Source organism: Biomphalaria glabrata, chromosome 6 (assembly GCF_947242115.1).
Source record: "Biomphalaria glabrata chromosome 6, xgBioGlab47.1, whole genome shotgun sequence".
In the NCBI taxonomy this organism is placed as follows: domain Eukaryota; kingdom Metazoa; phylum Mollusca; class Gastropoda; family Planorbidae; genus Biomphalaria; species Biomphalaria glabrata.
In genome coordinates this window covers 43,548,735-43,570,738 of record NC_074716.1, presented here as the reverse complement: position 1 = coordinate 43,570,738, position 22,004 = coordinate 43,548,735, and the positions used below count along the sequence as shown (strand labels likewise).

The following is a 22,004-nucleotide window of genomic DNA, read 5'->3' as shown; positions in this document are numbered from 1 at the left end:
GGCTAGCTCAGGCAACCCATTCCATGCTCTAATAGAACTAGGGAAGAAGGAGTATTTGTACAAATTTGTCCTACCATATGGGACGAGGAATGTGCCTTTATCTTTGTGTCTTTCTGAGTATTTTATTAAATTTTGTTTTTGTATTTGAAGATTATGGTTCAGTGTTTTATGTATAATTGCTACTTTACTTTTGAGTCTTCTGTCCTGAAGGCTTTCTAAATTTAGTGATTTTACTAAAGGTGTTACTCTAGTCAAATGTAAATATTCGTTTGTTATGAATCTCACTGCTCTATTTTGTGTCTGTACTAGTTACTTAATGTTTTCTTGAGTTGAGGGGTCCCAAACGGAGGATGCATATTCTATTATTGGCCTAACCAAGTTAAATAACATTTTAGTTTTATGTTCTTATTTGATCTCGAGCTGTTTTGAAAATAAAATGTTTAAAACAGTTTGGAAGTGGCTTCTGTAAAGTTAGGGTTCAATAATTGAAAGGATGCTGTGCACATGAGAACATACACATCCGAAATTTGTAGTTTGGACTGACGCCAAGGAAATGATGACATAATATTGCAATTTACAGTTGGATTATAATATTCATTTATGTATCCTAACTAGTTAATATATAACGCAATTTTTAACTAAAAAAAAATAAACAAAAAAAAAACAACAAACAAACATCATTTTTTTAATAGAGCAAGTAGTTATTGACATTGTTTACACATAATAATTATCATAATAGGCCTAATAATAATAATAATATTGACAATGTAAGAGTTACCTTGCTTTAATATAGTTCATACTACATCGAATTGTTATGTATATTTGCTCTCGGACACCAGAAATATAATTAAAGAACAATAAATATACAATGACTAGCATTACTAACTGGGTAAGCTCTTAATTTATACACAGGCTATATATTGTTTATTTTGTGTTGGACCATTCCCTTGCCTGCCTGGTCGTGCGGTTTGCGCGCTGGACTGTCGTTCGGATTTATCGACGGTCCAGGGTTCAAACCCTGCCCGCTCTCATCCCCCGTCGGGAGATTTGGACTACGAAATATTCGACCGTTCAATTCGGAATTTAGTGCAATGACACATATTCGACCGTTCAATTCAGAATTTAGTGCAATGACACTTATTCGACCGTTCAATTCAGAATTTAATGCAATGACACTTATTCGACCGTTCAATTCAGAATTTAATGCAATGACACATATTCGACCGTTCAATTCAGAATTTAATGCAATGACACTTATTCGACCGTTCAATTCAGAATTTAATGCAATGACACTTATTCGACCGTTCAATTCAGAATTTAATGCAATGACACATATTCGACCGTTCAATTCAGAATTTAATGCAATGACACTTATTCGACCGTTCAATTCAGAATTTAATGCAATGACACTTATTCGACCGTTCAATTCAGAATTTAGTGCAATGACACGTATTCGACCGTTCAATTCAGAATTTAATGCAATGACACATATTCGACCGTTCAATTCAGAATTTAATGCAATGACACATATTCGACCGTTCCATTCAGAATTTAATGCAATGACACTTATTCGACCGTTCAATTCGGTATTTAGTGCAATGACACTTATTCGACCGTTCAATTCGGTATTTAGTGCAATGACACTTATTCGACCGTTCAATTCAGAATTTAATGCAATGACACTTATTCGACCGTTCAATTCAGAATTTAGTGCAATGACACTTATGCGACCGTTCAATTCAGAATTTAATGCAATGACACTTATTCGACCGTTCAATTCAGAATTTAGTGCAATGACACATATTCGACCGTTCAATTCAGAATTTAATGCAATGACACATATTCGACCGTTCAATTCAGAATTTAATGCAATGACACATATTCGACCGTTCAATTCAGAATTTAGTGCAATGACACGTATTCGACCGTTCAATTCAGAATTTAATGCAATGACACATATTCGACCGTTCAATTCAGAATTTAATGCAATGACACTTATTCGACCGTTCAATTCAGAATCTAGTGCAATGACACGTATTCGACCGTTCAATTCAGAATTTAATGCAATGACACATATTCGACCGTTCAATTCAGAATTTAATGCAATGACACATATTCGACCGTTCAATTCAGAATTTAGTGCAATGACACGTATTCGACCGTTCAATTCAGAATTTAATGCAATGACACATATTCGACCGTTCAATTCGGAATTTAGTGCAATGAAACATATTCGACCGTTCAATTCAGAATTTAGTGCAATGAAACATATTCGACCGTTCAATTCAGAATTTAATGCAATGACACATATTCGACCGTTCAATTCAGAATTTTATGCAATGACACTTATTCGACCGTTCAATTCAGAATTTAATGCAATGACACTTATTCGACCGTTCAATTCAGAATTTAGTGCAATGAAACATATTCGACCGTTCAATTCAGAATTTAGTGCAATGAAACATATTCGACCGTTCAATTCAGAATTTAATGCAATGACACATATTCGACCGTTCAATTCAGAATTTAGTGCAATGACACGTATTCGACCGTTCAATTCAGAATTTAATGCAATGACACATATTCGACCGTTCAATTCGGAATTTAATGCAATGACACTTATTCGAGCGTTCAATTCGGAATTTAGTGCAATGACACTTATTCGACCGTTCAATTCAGAATTTAATGCAATGACACTTATTCGACCGTTCAATTCAGAATTTTATGCAATGACACTTATTCGACCGTTCAATTCAGAATTAAGTGCAACGACACTTATTCGACCGTTCAATTCAGAATTTAGTGCAATGACACTTATTCGACCGTTCAATTCAGAATTTAGTGCAAGACACTTATTCGACCGTTCAATTCAGAATTTAATGCAATGACACTTATTCGACCGTTCAATTCAGAATTTAATGCAATGACACTTATTCGACCGTTCAATTCAGAATTTAATGCAATGACACTTATTCGACCGTTCAATTCAGAATTTAATGCAATGACACTTATTCGACCGTTCAATTCAGAATTTAATGCAATGACACTTATTCGACCGTTCAATTCAGACTTTAGTGCAACGACACTTATTCGACCGTTCAATTCAGAATTTAATGCAATGACACTTATTCGACCGTTCAATTCAGAATTTAGTGCAATGACACTTATTCGACCGTTCAATTCAGACTTTAGTGCAACGACACTTATTCGACCGTTCAATTCAGAATTTAATGCAATGACACTTATTCGACCGTTCAATTCAGACTTTAGTGCAACGACACTTATTCGACCGTTCAATTCAGAATTTAATGCAATGACACTTATTCGACCGTTCAATTCAGAATTTAATGCAATGACACATATTCGACCGTTCAATTCAGAATTTAATGCAATGACACTTATTCGACCGTTCAATTCAGAATTTAATGCAATGACACTTATTCGACCGTTCAATTCAGAATTTAATGCAATGACACGTATTCGACCGTTCAATTCAGAATTTAATGCAATGACACTTATTCGACCGTTCAATTCAGAATTTAATGCAATGACACTTATTCGACCGTTCAATTCAGAATTTAATGCAATGACACTTATTCGACCGTTCAATTCAGACTTTAGTGCAACGACACTTATTCGACCGTACAATTCAGAATTTAATGCAATGACACTTATTCGACCGTTCAATTCAGAATTTAATGCAATGACACTTATTCGACCGTTCAATTCAGACTTTAGTGCAACGACACTTATTCGACCGTACAATTCAGAGCGTAGTCCAATGGCACTTATGTGACTGTTCAGTTCAGAAATGAGTGAACTGACATGACAGTACAATGCAATGGCACCTGGTGAATAGTTCAGTGCAATGCGTTGTGTCTATACTACTGCCAAAAGAGAAAGTGTAAAAAAAAGACCAAAAAAAAAAAAAAAAGACACTGTACTCGCTGACGTTGATAAAAGCGGTAAACGTTAAATCAGCTTACTACCCAATGTCAAAGTAAGCCTGTATCTATCATTTCTTTGCTATTTCACTTTCACTTAACAATTAACTCCCCTTTCTTAACTGTTTATTCCCCCTGAGCACATAAACAAATACTTTTTTTTAAAAAAAACATTTTCTACATTTAGGAGAAATTTTAAACTCTCATGTAAGGGGGATTGGGGGGGGGGGAAGAATGTCGTAAAAATTAACCCGAGCAGACGAACAGAGCATACGAACGTTACATGATTACGACGTTAGTAGCCCCGCTCACACCTGGAGGATGGAAGAGGATTCTGGCACTTCGTAGAAAAACGAACTTGATCTGTCAAGTGGATTCCCGTCTGCCGGATGTGTCAAGGCGTAAATATAAATGAGTCAGTTTAGCGCCCTCACAGAAAAAAAAAAGTTCAAACAGAAATTATTGCGCGATAGTACAGTTCAAACGCATTGTTACTCCAAACAAGAAATTTATCTTTCTTTTAAAAATCACAACTCGTTAAATAATTACACATTCACATCCATATACAACGTCCTGCTTTGGTTAAAGATTAAATATAGTATAACCTTGATCGAATAGTCAGATTTTATTGGAGTAACACCATTGGTAAAATCACTAAATTTAGAGACGCTTCACAACCGAAGAATACAAAGTAAAGTAGAAATAATACATAAAACACTCAACCATAATTTGCAAATACAAAACGAAACACACACAAAAACTAAGAAAAAAAATCATACAAAATACATATGGTTATAAAACACAAAAATAAAGGCAATTCCACATACTAGGACAAATTCGTATAAGTGCTCCTTTTCCTCTAGTGATAATAGTGCATAGAATGGGTTACTTAAAACAGCCAGGAAAACCGAACACTTTAATCCACTGATTATTATATATGGCTAGATTGATGTATGTATACACGCATAGGACATAATTATCTTTTCTTTTGAAATAACGCCTGTAAGTTATTAGATAAAATACATGTTATTTCAACATCTTAGTTTGAACAACTTACATTTGATCGTGTGTCTAAAAGTTCAAAGGTCACAGACTCGCCTTCCAAAGTTGTAGCACATTTGTACTTGTTTTCTGAAGGAAGAAAAGACAACTCCTTTGAGGACCAACCCCTCTGTAAGAATGCATTCACTATTTCTTATGGTGTAATGAGATAATATGAACATACGATGGCTCTTTAATCCCATATCACAAAATAAAAATTAAATTTAAAAAAGCGTGAGCTTCTATCTTCTGTTAACATCTGTTAAACAAGAATAAACATAAGAAATACTATATAGAAAAGCAAAGCTTATTAAGTGTAATTGTATCAATTAGTTTGAATCTGTCATGCAATTATGAGAAAGATGAACCTATACATATAAATAAGTGCGATATTTTTTTACCAATGGACCTCATTCACCAATTGTAAACAAACAACATTTAGCCACGTGGTGTTCTATCTCTTCTATATAATTTACGATCTCATGTTTAATTCATGATGGTTGTCACGTGACAGTTTTTTCCCGTTGTTTTATCAATAAGATCACGTAACAAATGTTGTTTGTTTACGATTGGTGAATGAGGTCCATTGGTTTTGTTTAGATTTTAGCTTTCTCGATGCGCTATGATCCTATCACTTGTCTGGACCAGTTGTGAAAGGAGGAGGGAAGAAGGGGGTATCTTGGTGAATGTTTACATGATCGTTTTTTAAATGCATAAAAAAATGTTTACTCAACGCTCAAGATTCCTCAAGGGGACTAATTCAACTTATACCACAACATGTCAAGTACGATTTCATTCACTTGTTGAAGATACTAAACAAAATAATTAATTACCAGTAGTTAACTAATTGTTTTTTTTTATTGATGTAAAAGAAATAATTGTGCAAAATTTCAGCTTGATCCGTGATTGGGTGTGGGAGAAATAATGTGTACAAACTTTTTACCATACATACATGTAGACAGACAGACAGAGTGAGTAGATATAAGCTTTGTAAAAAGGTTTTAAAGTTAATACGTATAACTTGTTATGACTGGAAGAAATTGCCTATGATAGCATTTGGGATACACTTTCTTCAAACACTTTCAGACTGTATATTGATGATGCTTAGTCAGTGGGTATGATTTCAACTCTCTCTCTCTCTCTCTCTCTCTCCTTGCTGTTGTGAAAATGTGTGTAAGTTCAGCTTCGTCCCATTACATATCCTTGCTGTTGTGAAGATGCGTGTAAGTTCAGCTTCGTCCCATTACATATCCTTGCTGTTGTGAAGATGTGTGTAAGTTCAGCTTCGTCCCATTACATATCCTTGCTAATGACACGATGTGTGTAATTTCGAACTTCTCTCGTTACATATCCATGTTGTTGTGATGCTGGGTCTATCCCTAAGATTATTTCTCATGACATATCCTTGGTGTTGTGATGCTGGGTGTATCCCCAAGCTTAATCTCTTACATAGCCTTGGTGTTGTGATGCTGGGTCTATCCCTAAGATTATTTCTCATGACATATCCTTGGTGTTGTGATGCTGGGTGTATCCCCAAGCTTAATCTCTTACATATCCTTGGTGTTGTGATGCTGGGTGTATCCCCAAGCTTAATCTCTTACATATCCTTGGTGTTGTGATGCTGGGTGTATCCCCAACTTACTTCTCTTACATATCCTTGGTGTTGTGATGCTGGGTGTATCCCCAAGCTTACTTCTTCTTGGTGTTGTGATGCTGGGTGTATCTCCAAGCTTACTTCTCTTACATATCCTTGGTGTTGTGATGCTGGGTGTATCCCCAAGCTTAATCTCTTACATATCCTTGGTGTTGTGATGCTGGGTGTATCCCCAAGCTTAATCTCTTACATATCCTTGGTGTTGTGATGCTGGGTGTATCCCCAACTTACTTCTCTTACATATCCTTGGTGTTGTGATGCTGGGTGTATCCCCAAGCTTACTTCTTCTTGGTGTTGTGATGCTGGGTGTATCTCCAAGCTTACTTCTCTTACATATCCTTGGTGTTGTGATGCTGGGTGTATCCCCAAGCTTAATCTCTTACATATCCTTGGTGTTGTGATGCTGGGTGTATCCCCAAGCTTACTTCTCTTACATATCCTTGGTGTTGTGATGCTGGCTGTATCCCCAAGCTTATTTCTCTTACATATCCTTGGTGTTGTGATGCTGGGTGTATCCCCAAGCTTACTTCTCTTACATAGCCTTGGTGTTGTGATGCTGGGTGTATCCCCAAGCTTACTTCTCTTACATAGCCTTGGTGTTGTGATGCTGGGTGTATCCCCAAGCTTACTTCTCTTACATAGCCTTGGTGTAGAGTGGGTGGAAGTGACATAAATTCCACTCCTGCATGCAATTCTCACTTATGAAATATAAAATGAAGTTTGTAACTGTTTAGTGCTGAAACACAATTATGAATAAACATGACATGTAACATATAATAGCAGCAGGCGTAACATCGAGAACCCTAAGTCTAACCGAGAAGGACTCGAACCACGGAACCAGAATCGGCGTCATCGCCAATCACGACCAGGTACCAGTGTAGCCTCTACTTAGGACTTACATCATTTGGATCTCAACAAAAAAATCTTTCAAGTAAGTTAGTCCAACTAAAACTTTATAGGGTTGTAGCTCACACATCTATCTATCTATCTATCTATCTATCTATCTATCTATCTATCTATCTATCTATCTATCTATCTATCTATCTATCTATCTATCTATCTATCTATCTATCTATCTATCTATCTAATCTGTCTGTCTATCTATCTATCTATCTATCTATCTATCTATCTATCTATCTATCTATCTATCTATCTATCTATCTATCTATCTAATCTATATATCTATCCATTCATATATATACATATACATCCATACATCCATACACGAGTTATTATATTTACCACTTGCTTGATCGTATTCTCCTATAAATCTTTTGGTTAAAAATCGTACACACAAGGCTGAAAAAAAAATTCCATTTAGTTATCGTAGGAAAAGTTTAACTATATACATGAACTAATACTATTCTTATATACAGACATATAGGTTAAACATATAATTTTCTTTTCTTTCATTTCTTCCGTAAAATAAATATGTGAAATTTTCGTTCGAATTCCGATTATTATAAAAATAAATATTAGGCCTACTAACCCTTGTTATAAGAAGGTCATTAATCAACAATGTAGTAGGCCTACTATTATCATTTTTTTTTTTTTTTTTTTTTGACTAACTGAAGTATTCGATTTGCGCATATAAACATTGATCATTTTATATGGAGTTTTTCATACATGGCGGAAAATGAGTAAATAGAAAATTGTTGGTGTATCTGGTGTACACAAATAAAAGAAATGTCAATAAGTTTTGTTTTTTGAAAGTTTTATTATCGCGATTCTCCTTCAATGTAGCATTGCGAAAAGAATTTTTTTAACCACTTCTTTTTAGAACTTTTATTTAGTTGGCAATTTTGAAGCGTGCTTGACATTGTTTCGTTTATCTTGAACATATCCGAAAAGAAAGATTTCACCTCAAATGTAGCTCTAACAATTCGAAGCGATGTTGAGATGTCAGCCATAAACTTTTCTTGAAATTCATGAACGAAAATAAAATAATTGGAAAGAATTTAAAGCTCCTTCTTTTTCATGCACGCATCGGGTATATGGGAATTCTCCAAATTGAACTTTTACAGTTGGCAAATTGGCATAATGTTTAAAGGCAATGTTGTTTTTGACATTGAGTTATATTTAATGAAATTAGACAATAACATTGACTCGTTATCCAAAGCTATATAATTCTTGTCTGTAGTCTTACCACTCTTTCCGACTCCAGCCATTCCAAGAACAGCAATCTTTGTTTCGCCCAGCGAAGATTTCTTTCGCCTTAGGTAGGGTTTCAGCGTTGTTCCACTATTTGGGCTGGAGCCCTCCGGAGGGGAACCCGGAGCGCTCATTTATAAGCTTAGTGCTCCCTCCTAATCAGCGTTGAGACAAGCGATTCATTTATTTGCAATGGTCTACGTTTGAGTCCCACGCACTCCATGTGCTAGATCAAAGAATAAAAACAATTCAATAAAGATACTGTTATGATTGTGGAAAAAACAACAACTTTGACAAAAATAATCTCAAAATTAAGTTGTTTTAGCAATGTGACTAAGCTATACATTTTAATGGGCTAGTTTTCGTTGTGCATATTTTTTTGTTTTTCAAAAATTAATACAGAAAGGAAGAATGAATGGTATTTCAAAAATATAGTCACTAAGAAACGTAGGAGCGACATCGGGGGAAAAAAAGTCTGTTGTCACGCTGGGACTGTGTGGCTTTGTCACGTTGAAGTTTAGCAGAGCTTAAGTTACTGATTAACACGCATGACGCATGAAATGTGTTGGGCGTAATTATCTTCTCTGTTAAAGTAACGTCTGTAATTTATAAAATAAGATAGGAGTCATCCTAAGATGATGCAGGTTCGTAATAATAGATTACAGAACACAATTAAAGTGGAAATTTAGGTAATACTTGAATACTTTAAGTACACAAACTTGGTTTGTAAAATAAAATATAACAATGAGTTTTTGTAAGATTCCTCAATACTTTAAGTGCACGAAAGCTGAGCTGGTTCGGTCATATTGTAAGACATCTGTCAAAATCATCCTCCAAGGTACAGTGAAGGGAGCACTAAGAAAGGGTCTACCAAAGAAAAACTGGCCGGACAACGTGAAAGAATGGACCGGCACTCTTGATAGGCAGCGAAATTACCTTATGTTGATTACAAGGGGCCTCATATCTAAAAGGGCTTAGGGGCTTTCTCGTCTAAATCCCGTCCTGATACTGAGAGATAGCTGAGAGAATTTTACACCGTAACAGTATCATATTGCTACTCAGTGCAACTATGATACGAAGAGATAGCTGAGAGAATTTTATACGGTAACAGTATCATATTGCTACTCAGTGCAACTATGATACGAAGAGATAGCTGAGAGAATTTTATACGGTAACAGTATCATATTGCTACTCAGTGCAACTATGATACGAAGAGATAGCTGAGAGAATCTTATACCGTTACAGTATCATATTGCTACTCAGTGCAACTATGATACGAAGAGATAGCTGAGAGAATTTTATACCGTAACAGTATCATATTGCTACTCAGTGCAACTATGATACGAAGAGATAGCTGAGAGAATTTTATACCGTAACAGTATCATATTGCTACTCAGTGCAACTATGATACGAAGAGATAGCTGAGAGAATTTTATACCGTAACAGTATCATATTGCTACTCAGTGCAACTATGATACGAAGAGATAGCTGAGAGAATCTTACACCGTTACAGTATCATATTGCTACTCAGTGCAACTATGATACGAAGAGATAGCTGAGAGAATTTTATACCGTAACAGTATCATATTGCTACTCAGTGCAACTATGATACGAAGAGATAGCTGAGAGAATCTTACACCGTTACAGTATCATATTGCTACTCAGTGCAACTATGATACGAAGAGAATGCCAGGCTTTTATTACAGAATTTGATTTTAAGCTTCAAAGTTACCATCTTTCGGTCTTTCCTTCTTCGCAAGGTCCTGTGTTTAAGGCATGAGTAGTGTCTCTTCTCTGGGCCATACTGCTTTTTATTTCCTCACTAACTGACGTCAGTACGTTCTCGACGTTTTGCTTTCTCTCTCGTGTCCAGTCCTGGATTATCTTGATAGAATCATTGGCCTCCTTCAGTCTTAGAACGACTATGGTTCATCTCAGAGCACACTTCCTCATGTGGCTGTGGAGCCCTATTTTGGAGAGACACTCCCGTCCACAGATAGCGCAGGTTAAGGTGGCTTTTGCTTCGGTGGTAGAGGAGCTGGCCGTTTTTCAGATTGTACGTTTTTCTTCCTGAGCTGAGACCCATGTACTTTTACTGTCCATATTTTTTTTGGTCACTGTCTCTCTCCATCTGTTGCGGTCTAGAGCTATGTCTTCCCAATTGTCAGTACTTATTTAAGGTCACGTTTTATTACATCTATGTAACGGAGGTGGGGGCGACCAGTTTTTCTTGCGCCAGTCGCGAGTTGTCCATAGAGGACGACTTTCGGGATAACATGTCCAAGCCAGCGCAAACGGCGTTGTCTGAGGGCTGTAAAGATGCTGGGAATACCTTGATAGCCTTGTGAACAACTGCACAAGGAGATTCATGCGTCAATGAAGTACGGGGTTCAGAGTAACAGCACCACTAAAGGAGGAAAGTACCGGCCCATCATGGCCACAGCTTGGAGAGAGATGCGAAATCACCAACTTAACGATAAATGCCGTTTGTCTTCATTTTTAAATAGCTTACTGTAACGATGTACAGCATGTTGGCCTCGCTTGGGACCATCTGAGCCTTCAGTTTTAACGCCATATAACTGGAATGTGTCCCGCTTTCGCTCCTCAAATATCTAATCACCTAATATAAGTGTATGAGGTGCGGTGGCTGAGCGGTAAAGCGCTTGGATTCCGAACCGGGGTCCGGGATTCAAATCCTGTTGAAGACTGGGATTTTTAACTTTGGGGATCTTCAGGCGCCAGCACCCAGCTCTAATGGGTACATCACATTAGTTGAGGAAAAGTAAAGGCGGTTGGTCGTTGTGCTGGCCACATGACACCCTCGTTAACCGTAGGCCACAGAAACCTTTACATCATCTGCCCTATAGATCACAAGGTCTGAAAGGGGAACTTTACTTTTTTTATATATAAGTGTATTATTTCCCCCTCCCCCACCCCTTATTTTCATCACTTCTTTGCCTCCTACAATGTGTTCACAGATAAAAACACCGCGTTTAAACACCCCAATAATTCAGGTAGATGCGACCTCATTGCGGGATAAAAAAAAATGAAGGTTAGGCTTTGATCAACTACTTAATGGCGTGTGCCAACATTAACAAGGGACTTCACTCTTAGACATTTCCCCATCTTCTGCTTCTCTGTCCAAGTTGTTGGTATAAAAAAAGAAGAAACTCAAGACTGAAAGAGAAAGAAAAAACAACAACGGAAGAACGGAAAAGAGATTTTGGAGTACAACACGGCATCAGGAGTGTGGGGAAGTGATGTACGAATGTAGGAAGTGTTCAAGAAAGGGGAGCATTCACTGGAGAGAGAGAGAGAGGAGAGAGAGGAGAGAAAGAGAGAGGGGGAGAGGGAGAGAGAGGAGAGAGAGAGGGAGGGAGAGGGGCAGAGAGAGAGAGGAGAGAGAGAGGGGGGAGAGGGAAAGAGAGAGAGAGGAGAGAGAGAGGAGAGAGAGAGAGGAGAGAGAGAGGGGAGAGAGAGAGGAGGGAGAGAGAGAGAGGAGAGAGAAAGGGAGAGAGGAGAGAGAGAGGGGGGGGAGAGAGGGGGGGGGGAGAGAGGGGGGAGAAAGGGGAAAAGAGGGACGGAGGGAGAGGGAGGATGAGGGAGAGAGAGAGGGAGAAGGAGAGAGAGAAAGAGAAGAAAGAAAGACTGATAACAAGAAAGATGCATAAACTGAAGTTACTGAAACGGAAAAGGTTAATGAGAAGAACAAGTTACACGTTAACAATTTTTAAAAAAATCAAAATTTGCGACATTTCCGGGAACAGTTTTTAAATGTACTTAGCCTATTTATAGTTCCTTAACATTTTTTTTTCTTATTTCTTAATTTTTAATTACCAAAGGAATATTTTTTTTTTAAATTCTATTTTCACCAAGCGGATCTTTCATGTACAGCACTACAGGTTCAGTGTGTTTGAGTAGTTTCCCTTTCCAAGTTAGTTTATTTAAATGTTATTTTAAAATTAAAATTTTTAGTTTCTTCCAGTTTAAATGTCTAAATTTTTTCATAAAAGAGTCTCGAAAATAAATTTAAAAAAGTGAGGTTCAAGTGCAAAACTTAGCGTCTGAGTGAACTAGCTGCTAGTACAGCTACTCAAGTCAACAGGCCAGAGTGAACTAGCTGCTAGAACAGCTACTCAAATCAACAGGCCAGAGTGAACTAGCTGCTAGAACAGCTACTCAAATCAACAGGCCAGAACGTATCGGTTAATACATTTACACTGGGCGTGAACCTGCAATGCTCGGTTTATTTTTTTTTTTAATTTCCTTATGCGTTTTTTAATGCTAACGCTTTTTTTTTGGAAAAAAAAAGGGGGGGGGGTAGCCTCATGCCTCTTTTTGATTATTTCAGTCTCATAGCGTTTTGTTTGGTGGCCACCTACAGGCGATATTAATTGTTTCCAATTGTCTTGTATGTTAACTAGAGAGTTTAACTAAAGTAAAGTCATTGGATTTCCTGGCTGATTCAAGCAACACGTTCCATGCTCTAATGGCACTAATGAAGAAAGTACATTTACAGGAATTCGTCCAAGCATTTGGAATATAATCTATGAACCTCTGTCTTTGTATCTATAGCCATTTTTCAAGGTCTTCGGGGGCTCGCAAATACCTTCCTTCAGGGAACAGTACCAGGAAAAAGAAGAAGAGACAGTTAGAGAAAGTGATGGGAAGACAACATAAAAGAATGAGGGGCCTGCCATTGAAAAAGGTTCTATCTTAGGCAAAAGACAGAGAGGAATGGAGAAAGACGGTCAACAAATCTTGCATGGTGCCCCAACGGTCCAACAGACTAGGGGATAGGTAAAGGTAAAAATCTTTGTATTTTAGTGGACAACTTCATTTTATAAACATAAAATCTAAAATGTAAGTGACACATATGTATAAATTAGACGAAACCAAACATATAGATCTAAATCGTTTTTATTGTTCGCTAGGACAAATCATCATTATCATTCCTTTGGGTTCCTGAAGGAACATAGGGCCTCGACAAAAACACGCCACTCTCCACGGTCTCTTGCTAGTTTTTTTTATGGTAAATAGGCCTACGTAAATATTTTTTTAAAGAACAGATTGAGCTAGAAAATGGTTACCGATGAATTCTTCCAATAGAAAGATATCAAACGTGAATCTCCAAATTTTAAAAAATCTGGAATATTTGTAAATGCTGTAGTTTATTTTCTTTCCATTAAAAAAAAAAAACGGCGTCTGAAATTGTGTAGATAAAGTTCATGGAATGGTATGTATAGAAAAAAAAATAAGGCGGGCTAAAACTGGAGAACTCAAAGGAGCAGACGCAAGCGTCTAAGTTAATTGCGTAAACATTGTGCAGCTGTAGCCATCCGATTAAAAAAATAAAATTTAAATAACATGCACCTACAATGCACATCATTCACCACACACACACACCAACACACACACACACACACACAATCTCTGCATGTGTCTCCCCCCTCTCTTTCTCCTGTCTTCCTCCTTCGTGTCTATCTCTCTCAATTCGATTCATTACGAGGCTATTTGCCTCTGTTAAAGAATAATTCAATTACAGTGTTTAAGTTTAAGCTGGGTTTATTTTGTACTGGAAAATTAATGGCAGAATTAGTCAAAGACCTGACGTTGACGGGGAATATAACAAACGCAATTACTATTAACAAAAGCGAATTATTTACTGCTAAGGTCTCGTTCAAATTCACATCTACTAGCGACTCAAGTTCAACGTTTTGGGATCTTTTACTAAGCTTATATCAATTCACTCTGTCTGTTTGTCTGTCTGTGTGGTAAAAAGATAGTACACGTTTTTTCCCCCACACTTAATCTCGGATCAAGCTGAAGTTTTGCATTATTTTTTCTTTTACCTGACAAATCAATTTAAAAAATTGCAAATTAGTTAATTAACTAATATTAATTTTTTTTTTGGTATCACGAACAAGAGAAAAAATATTAATTGACTTAAGTGGTAGTATAAGCGGAATTAATCCTCTTTATAGGTCGTTATAGGCAGTTGGTCGTTGTGCTGGCCGCATGACACTCTCGTTAACCGTGGGCCACAGAAACAGATGATCTCTTCACAGCAGCGGCCCTAGGGGGTATTAAGTGGGGCATCCGTCCCAGGCCCCGCGCCTGAGGGGCACCCGCGTTCGAAGATTTCCTTGTCACCTTCAGCTTCGCAATCCAGATCAATTCTCATTAACTAGGACTTGTTACTCAATATTTTGGAAGCCTTCCTGGCATCTAGATGATAGGCCTACCAATTACCATGCATTTTTTGGAGGGTTTCTATACTGTTCAGTTTAGGTAAAGACAGCATCTTATGACCTGTCGATTCTACGAGGCTATTATTGTTTAACAGTTCACCTTGGCATGAATTAAAAAAAAAATATCCGAAAGCGACCAATTAACATCGTTTATTTCGTAAATAAAGGACATCCGATCGGATTTGAATAGGAAAACGCGTAGTGATCAAGTTTGAGCCAGTTGCAAGGCGCTAGTTATTTCCGACGTATTTAATTTCATATACGTACACTTTTCTTTGGATACGAACAGTATTTAATTTCAAATATGTACACTGTTTTCGGATACGAACAGTATTTAATTTCATATATGTACACTATTTTTGGATACGAACAGTATTTAATTTCAAATATGTACACTATTTTTGGATACGAACAGTATTTAATTTCATATATGTACACTATTTTTTGGATACGAACAGTATCACATGAAATCCCCGTAACACTTTAATCTCCTGGATGGTTATTTCCCATTCTCTTAACCTGCCCACTGTTTCTGACGTCACGACCTGTGACGGGGCAGTGAGCTATTGGTCTACACAGGTTGGGACGTCGCAGGTCAGTGTTGAAGCCTTCCATCACGATTGGTCTATATTGAGCCAGTGAATGTGTTATATTGTTATTTCGGCCAATCAGCATCCAGAATGTTTGGTGATGAAGTATTCTTTTTTTTTTTTTTTTCACTAGGCTACTGTACATATACATCGGGTGGCCGTGGGAAAATCCGTGTTGAAAACAAAAAACCGCGGTAGTATTTGTTTCATTATTTATTTTGAAAACCCGTGGTATAGCCCTTCCGCGAAAGTCGGATCTGCGAACGTCAAAGGACAACTGTAGCTCCTATCGCGCACCTTGTTCTTAAGGAACATCAATTTGGCTTCTGCCTTCAGATCGCGCATCGAAGGTAAGATACATTATTATTATTATTAGGGCAAAGCGACAAACCAGGAAAGGTGAAACCTTTCATGCAGAACAATAACAATATGGGAAGTAATTAGTGAAAGGCAAATAGTACAGTATGTATGGTACTATGTTTAGTAACAAAAATAAGACCTACAGGTTTAGTGGCGGATGAACCAGTTAGCGTGATGTGGTACGGTAAATAGAGGCTCAGGGCCCCGCATATGACACTCGCCCAGGGCCCCGCGCTCTGCTAAGGCCGCCTCTGCCTCTACATCATCTTTCCTATAGACTTCTGAGTCTTAGTGAACAAAAACCTGAAAAATAGGACGAGACTATGGAAAAAAATAGATAACTATTCAATCTTCCATGTTCATAAGCTCTCTGCTAGCAGAGTGATTATGAGAAGTCTGAGAAGACTGGAGCAATGAGTTCAGTGTCCTCCCCCTTTTTTTTTTAAATTTTTAGCGGCCCTCCGAAAGGGGAATAGACGCTTTTAGTTTTGTGTGGTCTGTCCGTCCGTCCGTCTGTCCGTCCCGTTTAGATCTCAAAAACTAGAAGACAAAATGAAAATCGGACATCATGATATTTTAAATTTTAGATTATTCAAAATTCTGATCTAGATCTAGAACTATTCTAGAAATCTAGCGCTATTCTAGATTCTAATTCTAGATCTAGTCTAGATTATAGTTCTATAGGTTCTAGTTCTATAGGTTCTAGTTCTATATTCTAGTTCTATATTCTAGTTCTAGATCTAGTCTAAATCTAGATCAAGAACTAGTCTAGAAATCTACATCTAGTCTAGATTCTAGTTCTAGATCTAGTTTAAATGTAGATCTAGACAATATTTCTAGTACTAGTCTAGAAATCTAGATCTTGCCGATCTAGTCAAAATCTTGTCAAATTTATAGCAAAAGCAGACACATCAGAAAAGATAGTAAATAAAATCTCTAGATATATGCCCAAATAGGCCTAGACACATCTAGATGGTAGTTTAAGTGTAGGCCTAAATGATACAGTACAACGTTAGGCCTATACCATAACAAAGGAAACATGTTCAGTTGATGTTAAGTCTGTTTCTAATTTTAATTGAATATCGAACAAATATTTGCAATGACATTTGAATAAATGTCATAAACAGTTACATTTGAATAAAAATCGATAAAATTGGGTAATCAGCTCACGTATTAGTTCAACAAAAAGAACTAACTAGCAATATTGTTTATTGGAACATATTTCAAGAAAGTTGATGGGGGAGGGATGACACCCTGAGCTACCCCACTAGGTGTCACAGACATTGTATCGGGAGGTTTCTATGTTCTTATACGATCAGTTAACGCTACTCTACTTAGTCTATTCCAGAAGATTTAGAAGAGTCTTATCATAGACGACGTGTTGCACTGTTTTCTTTTTATGTGAAAAATAACGCCAAATGATTTTTAAAATTGTATTGCTTTAAACGATCAAAACAAGGCTTTGGCATGAATATTCCTAGTCCATTGGTGAATTCGATGGGGGCGGCCTCTGAGTTTGTGTGATAACACAAACTCTGTTTGTAATCTTATTAAATAGTATTTTTTTTTTAAATATTTCTTTTTTTTTTTTGTAGCCACAGTCGAAGACATGAGACAGATCTAATGAATCTACTTGAAATGTATACAAAGCTTATATCGAATCACTCCGCAAAAATATCTTATACATTTAAAGCAACATTCTCAATACTTTAACAACTCAACATCACAAAGCAAACATATAGGATAGAGATTGAGAGGCTAAAATTAGAGAGGAATGGAGAGAGAGAAAAAAAGAAATAAGAGAGAGAGGAAGAAGGAAAAAAAGAACGATAGGTAGAGGGGTGGCGGGGAAGAAACCAAGAGAGAGAGAGAGAGAGAGAAATAGTATTAAAAATGGAGAGAGAAAGGGAAACAAATGACAGCATAACGTATGGAAAGAGGGAGAAGTGAACGGGGAGAGACAGGAGAAAGCAAAGAGAGGAGAGAGAGAGAGAGAGGAGTGAACAGAGAAAGGAGAGGAGAGAGAGAGAGAGAGAGAGAGAGAGGAGTGAACAGAGAAAGGAGAGGGAAGAGAGAGAGAGGAGTGAACAGAGAAAGGAGAGGAGAGAGAGAGAGGAGTGAACAGAGAAAGGAGAGGAGAGAGAGAGAGAGGAGTGAACAGAGAAAGGAGAGGAGAGAGAGAGCAATTAACAAAGAAAGAAGGGGAGTGAAGGGAGAGAGACAAGAGAAAGAGGGGAGAGAGAGAGCAATTAACAAAGAAAGAAGGGGAGTGAAGGGAGAGAGACAAGAGAAAGAGAGGAGAGAGAGAGAGAGAGAGGAGTGAACAGAGAAAGAGGAGAGAGAGAGAGAGCAATTAACAAAGAAAGAAAAGGAGTGAAAGGAGAGAGAGGGGAGAGAGAGAAGTGAACAGAGATAGGAGAGGAGTGAAAGGAGAGAGAAAGGAGAAAGAGAGGAGAGAGAGAAAGAGAACAGAGTAAGAGAGGAGAGAGAGAGGCGCGAACAGAGAAAGGAGAGGAGTGAATGGAGAGAGAGAGAGAGAGTAAGGAGAAGAGAGAGAGTGATAAAAATGAGAGTATGCGAGAAAACAAAACGAAAGCACTTAATGAACATTCCTCTCCCTCTAGAAAGAACGCAGTCCACAATTCCGAAACAGCTTTATGATTTATCGTGTCAAGTCACAAGTATCAAAGAACTTCTCTAAAGACTTGTACTATCAGCAAAATGCAGTGCCATACTTGTGTCTCCAATTTCTGTTTTCTTTTATGGAAACGTGTATTATATCACACGTGAAGACCCCCAATGAGTCACTACAGTTAGCTCATGTATCAGACTCCTATTATGACTCATTCTGCCCTGGGCTATCGGCTAACTATGACTCAACAAATGACTGAACAACAAATCGGACGAATCATACAATCATATAGGCCTATCTATAACCACATGTAATAGAATGCCTCTTTGCATTGTGATTTATTTGTAGGCCTGAAGATAAATTTTTCAGAGCCCGTTTTTTTGTTGTTGTCTGTCTTGCCCATTCATAGACCATATCTCAAAAAGCGAAAAGAACTATCACTATTAGGGATTTTCACACAAAAAGTAATCTGCTCTTTGTTAATATTTGATTTTTCAGATCCCATTTATGTTCTTAGCAATAAAAAAGAAGTAAGAGAAAAAAAAAAAGAAGAAAAAGCGATACTTAGAAATATGGTGGAGATACAATAAAACCTTGAAGAAAAATGTTAGAAAATGAAAAGATGAAGTTTGGGTGAAATTTTTAATAGACACAAAATAAACAATGTCAATGACGCCATACAGAAAGATCACTGATGCCAACTAAACAATAAAAAATTACTTTGTGCTAAGAAATTGGATGTTTCAGTGCTGAAAAGTGCACACAAACAAATTTATAGCAGCGGCTGAGTGGTTAGGCGCTTGGCTTCGAACCTGGGGTCCTGGGTTCGAATCTCGGTGAAGACTGGGATTTAGAATTTTGGGATTTTTAAGGCGCTCCTGACTTTAGTTGGGGAAAGTAAAGGCGGCGGTTGGTCGTTGTCCTGGCCACATGACACCCTGCTCGTTAACCGTTGTCTAAAGAAACAGATGACCTGAACATTATCTGCCCTATAGACCTTTTACCGTTTTTTTAATACTTCGCTTTATCACTACTTCCGTCTTCTGTACATCGGATACACCAACAATCTTGCTGTTTATGGATATTTCACCAGGAATGAAAATCTCTCTATTTTAAATCTTCTTTCATTTCTTTTTCTTAGCCGTAATACTAGACAATGGACGATTCTCTCACAGACTTTGTCCAGCAAATGCTGCGCTTTAATTAATAAAGACAAAAGATCGCGTGGTCTCTGATGTAATGCTATTTACACAAATGATCAGAAGTAATGCTATTTACACAACTGTTGTTTAGTTAAGAAGCAAACAATAACGTGATCGTCTGGGAACACTGTATTCTACTTTGCGTCACTGTCAGGAATAGGACAGAGAGAGAGAGAGGGGGGGGGGAGGGAGGGAGGGGAGAGAGGAGTAGTGCATAACAACAAACGTAAAGGATAGAAAAAAAAAAAAGAAGCCCCTAACAGAGTCTGATTTAGGTAAGTGGTGGCCCAGGGTAACTAATGAACTATGCTTCATTATAGACAAACTTATGGATACACTTTTGGCTTATAAGTTTTAGACGTTTGCCACGAACTACAATTCAGCAGGGGATATAATTCAAACACTGGACCATTGCGACGGCAGTCCAAAGCGCGTACCACTCGACCAGCCAACCATCCACTCAACACACAGTTCAAGGTCGAATCCGGTAAATTGGACCACATCGGGACACGATCGTTCTGGTTCTAATAAACGACTGTTTCAATTAACCGGATTAAACTTTAAATATTTGTTTCGTTACTTCGGTCCGAAAAAGCGTCAATTTCGATTTACCGCTGGTCCGATTAACTGGATTCAACTGTACTTGCCTATCGTTTTGAATTTCCCAATCTAGAATCTAGATACGAAAAAAGGAATCTAAACCGATACAGGAATCATTCCTCGGGTTGTAACTAAAGTATCGTGTAAACGAGAAGAGAATATACATGAGTAAAGTGAACAGATTCAGTGTAATCGTTGGATGAAACTCATGATAATCGACCATCGAATACGCATCGTAGAGCTGCATCTTTATTTTGAGACTCCAAGATTCCTATGCATAGGTCACAGGTCAAATCGCGCACGCTGACTTCTTTAACTTGTTGTTATTGGGCTCTTGTCAAAGGAAAGACAATCCAGCACATGAAAGTCGGGTTACAAATTTTTGTCTATCTCGGCGTACACCTATTCAAACCGTGTGCTTGTGAATTGTGTTGTTTTGACGTGACGCAAAGGAAAGGCACATCTAACGTTTCCTTGGTATTCTGTTGACTGTTGTTTTTTTAAACTCCAAAATGATCTTAAAGTGGCATTTCACCTCCTCAGTAGAGATCTTTCCTACTATAGACGTGATTTAGTGATTTAGAAGAAAACATTTTAATTCGTCTTCGATTGTATATGCTTCCCCATCGCTGTAACGTCGGAAGTGTCAAATATTTACACGTAAATTACATTTCAGTACAAAGAAATAGAAATCTGTTATAAAATATCTGTTCAGTGGAGTAGAAACCATGGCGCGGCGAAGGGGGGGGGGGGGGACTGGACTATGATCGATAGGTGCCCACAGGGTCCATTGAAGTAAAAAAAAAATGTATACAGCATACATGACAGTGACATCTACAGCTCATTATCAATCAGCGGGGTTTGGGGCGAAGCCCCGACGAAAACCGTTTTCTTGCATAATTCACTACAGAAACGCATTCTCCTGACATCTACAGCTCATTATTAATCAATGGGGTTCGGGGTGAAGCCCCGACGCCAAAAGCGTTTTCTTGCATTCACATGGTTTAGGTGGGAAGGGCAGTAGAGGTATTGGCCCCCCCCCCCTCACCCATTCGGCCAACAGGGGAACGACATAATATAAAGATCGGTTAAAATATCAATAACAAGTTTTAATTATAAAGATATTTAATTGATTCTGTAAACAAGCTGTGATTTCTACAAATAAATTGGACCGCCCCCCCCCCACCCGAAAGTTTAGGGGGGATTGATGCCATCGCTCCTCCCGACCCCTCCAAATCGGCCAACAGATTAGAGGTGGGGCGAAATATGTTATTCGACTTCTACACTGCTTTTTCTTTTACGAATTTATTTTTTTGTTTAATGATGCTTCCCAATTAGTGTCCCAGTTTGAGACTCACTGCGTGTACCATTAGTGTGACCAACAACATTAGATTTTTTCTTTTCTTTTTGGCTCTTCCCTACGACTTAACGTCTGAACTTCTGTTTCTTGTCCAGGTCTGGCCAACTGTCTTGTTTCCACTCAGACGCAGTTAGACTCCATCACTTCTCTTTGTCTGTGGTGAGGAATTTTTTTCTGTACGCTGTATTGGCGTTCACATTGTTTACTCCAGTTCACGTT

General features: G+C 37.8%; 1 protein-coding gene across 1 annotated transcript in view; it reads right to left on the bottom strand.

The window, feature by feature from the left end:
* The window catches only part of LOC106057482 (ras-related and estrogen-regulated growth inhibitor-like), a 34,782-nt gene that overhangs the window by 5,419 nt on the left and 7,359 nt on the right, over window positions 1–22,004 (bottom strand). Inside the window, exons 2-4 of the mRNA XM_056033715.1 lie at window positions 8,786–9,016; window positions 7,882–7,938; window positions 5,002–5,075 (exon numbers count right to left, since the gene is read on the bottom strand). Coding sequence (XP_055889690.1) covers window positions 5,002–5,075; window positions 7,882–7,938; window positions 8,786–8,924 — 270 coding nt within the window. The 5' untranslated portion in view covers window positions 8,925–9,016. The remainder of the gene's footprint in view (window positions 1–5,001; window positions 5,076–7,881; window positions 7,939–8,785; window positions 9,017–22,004) is intronic.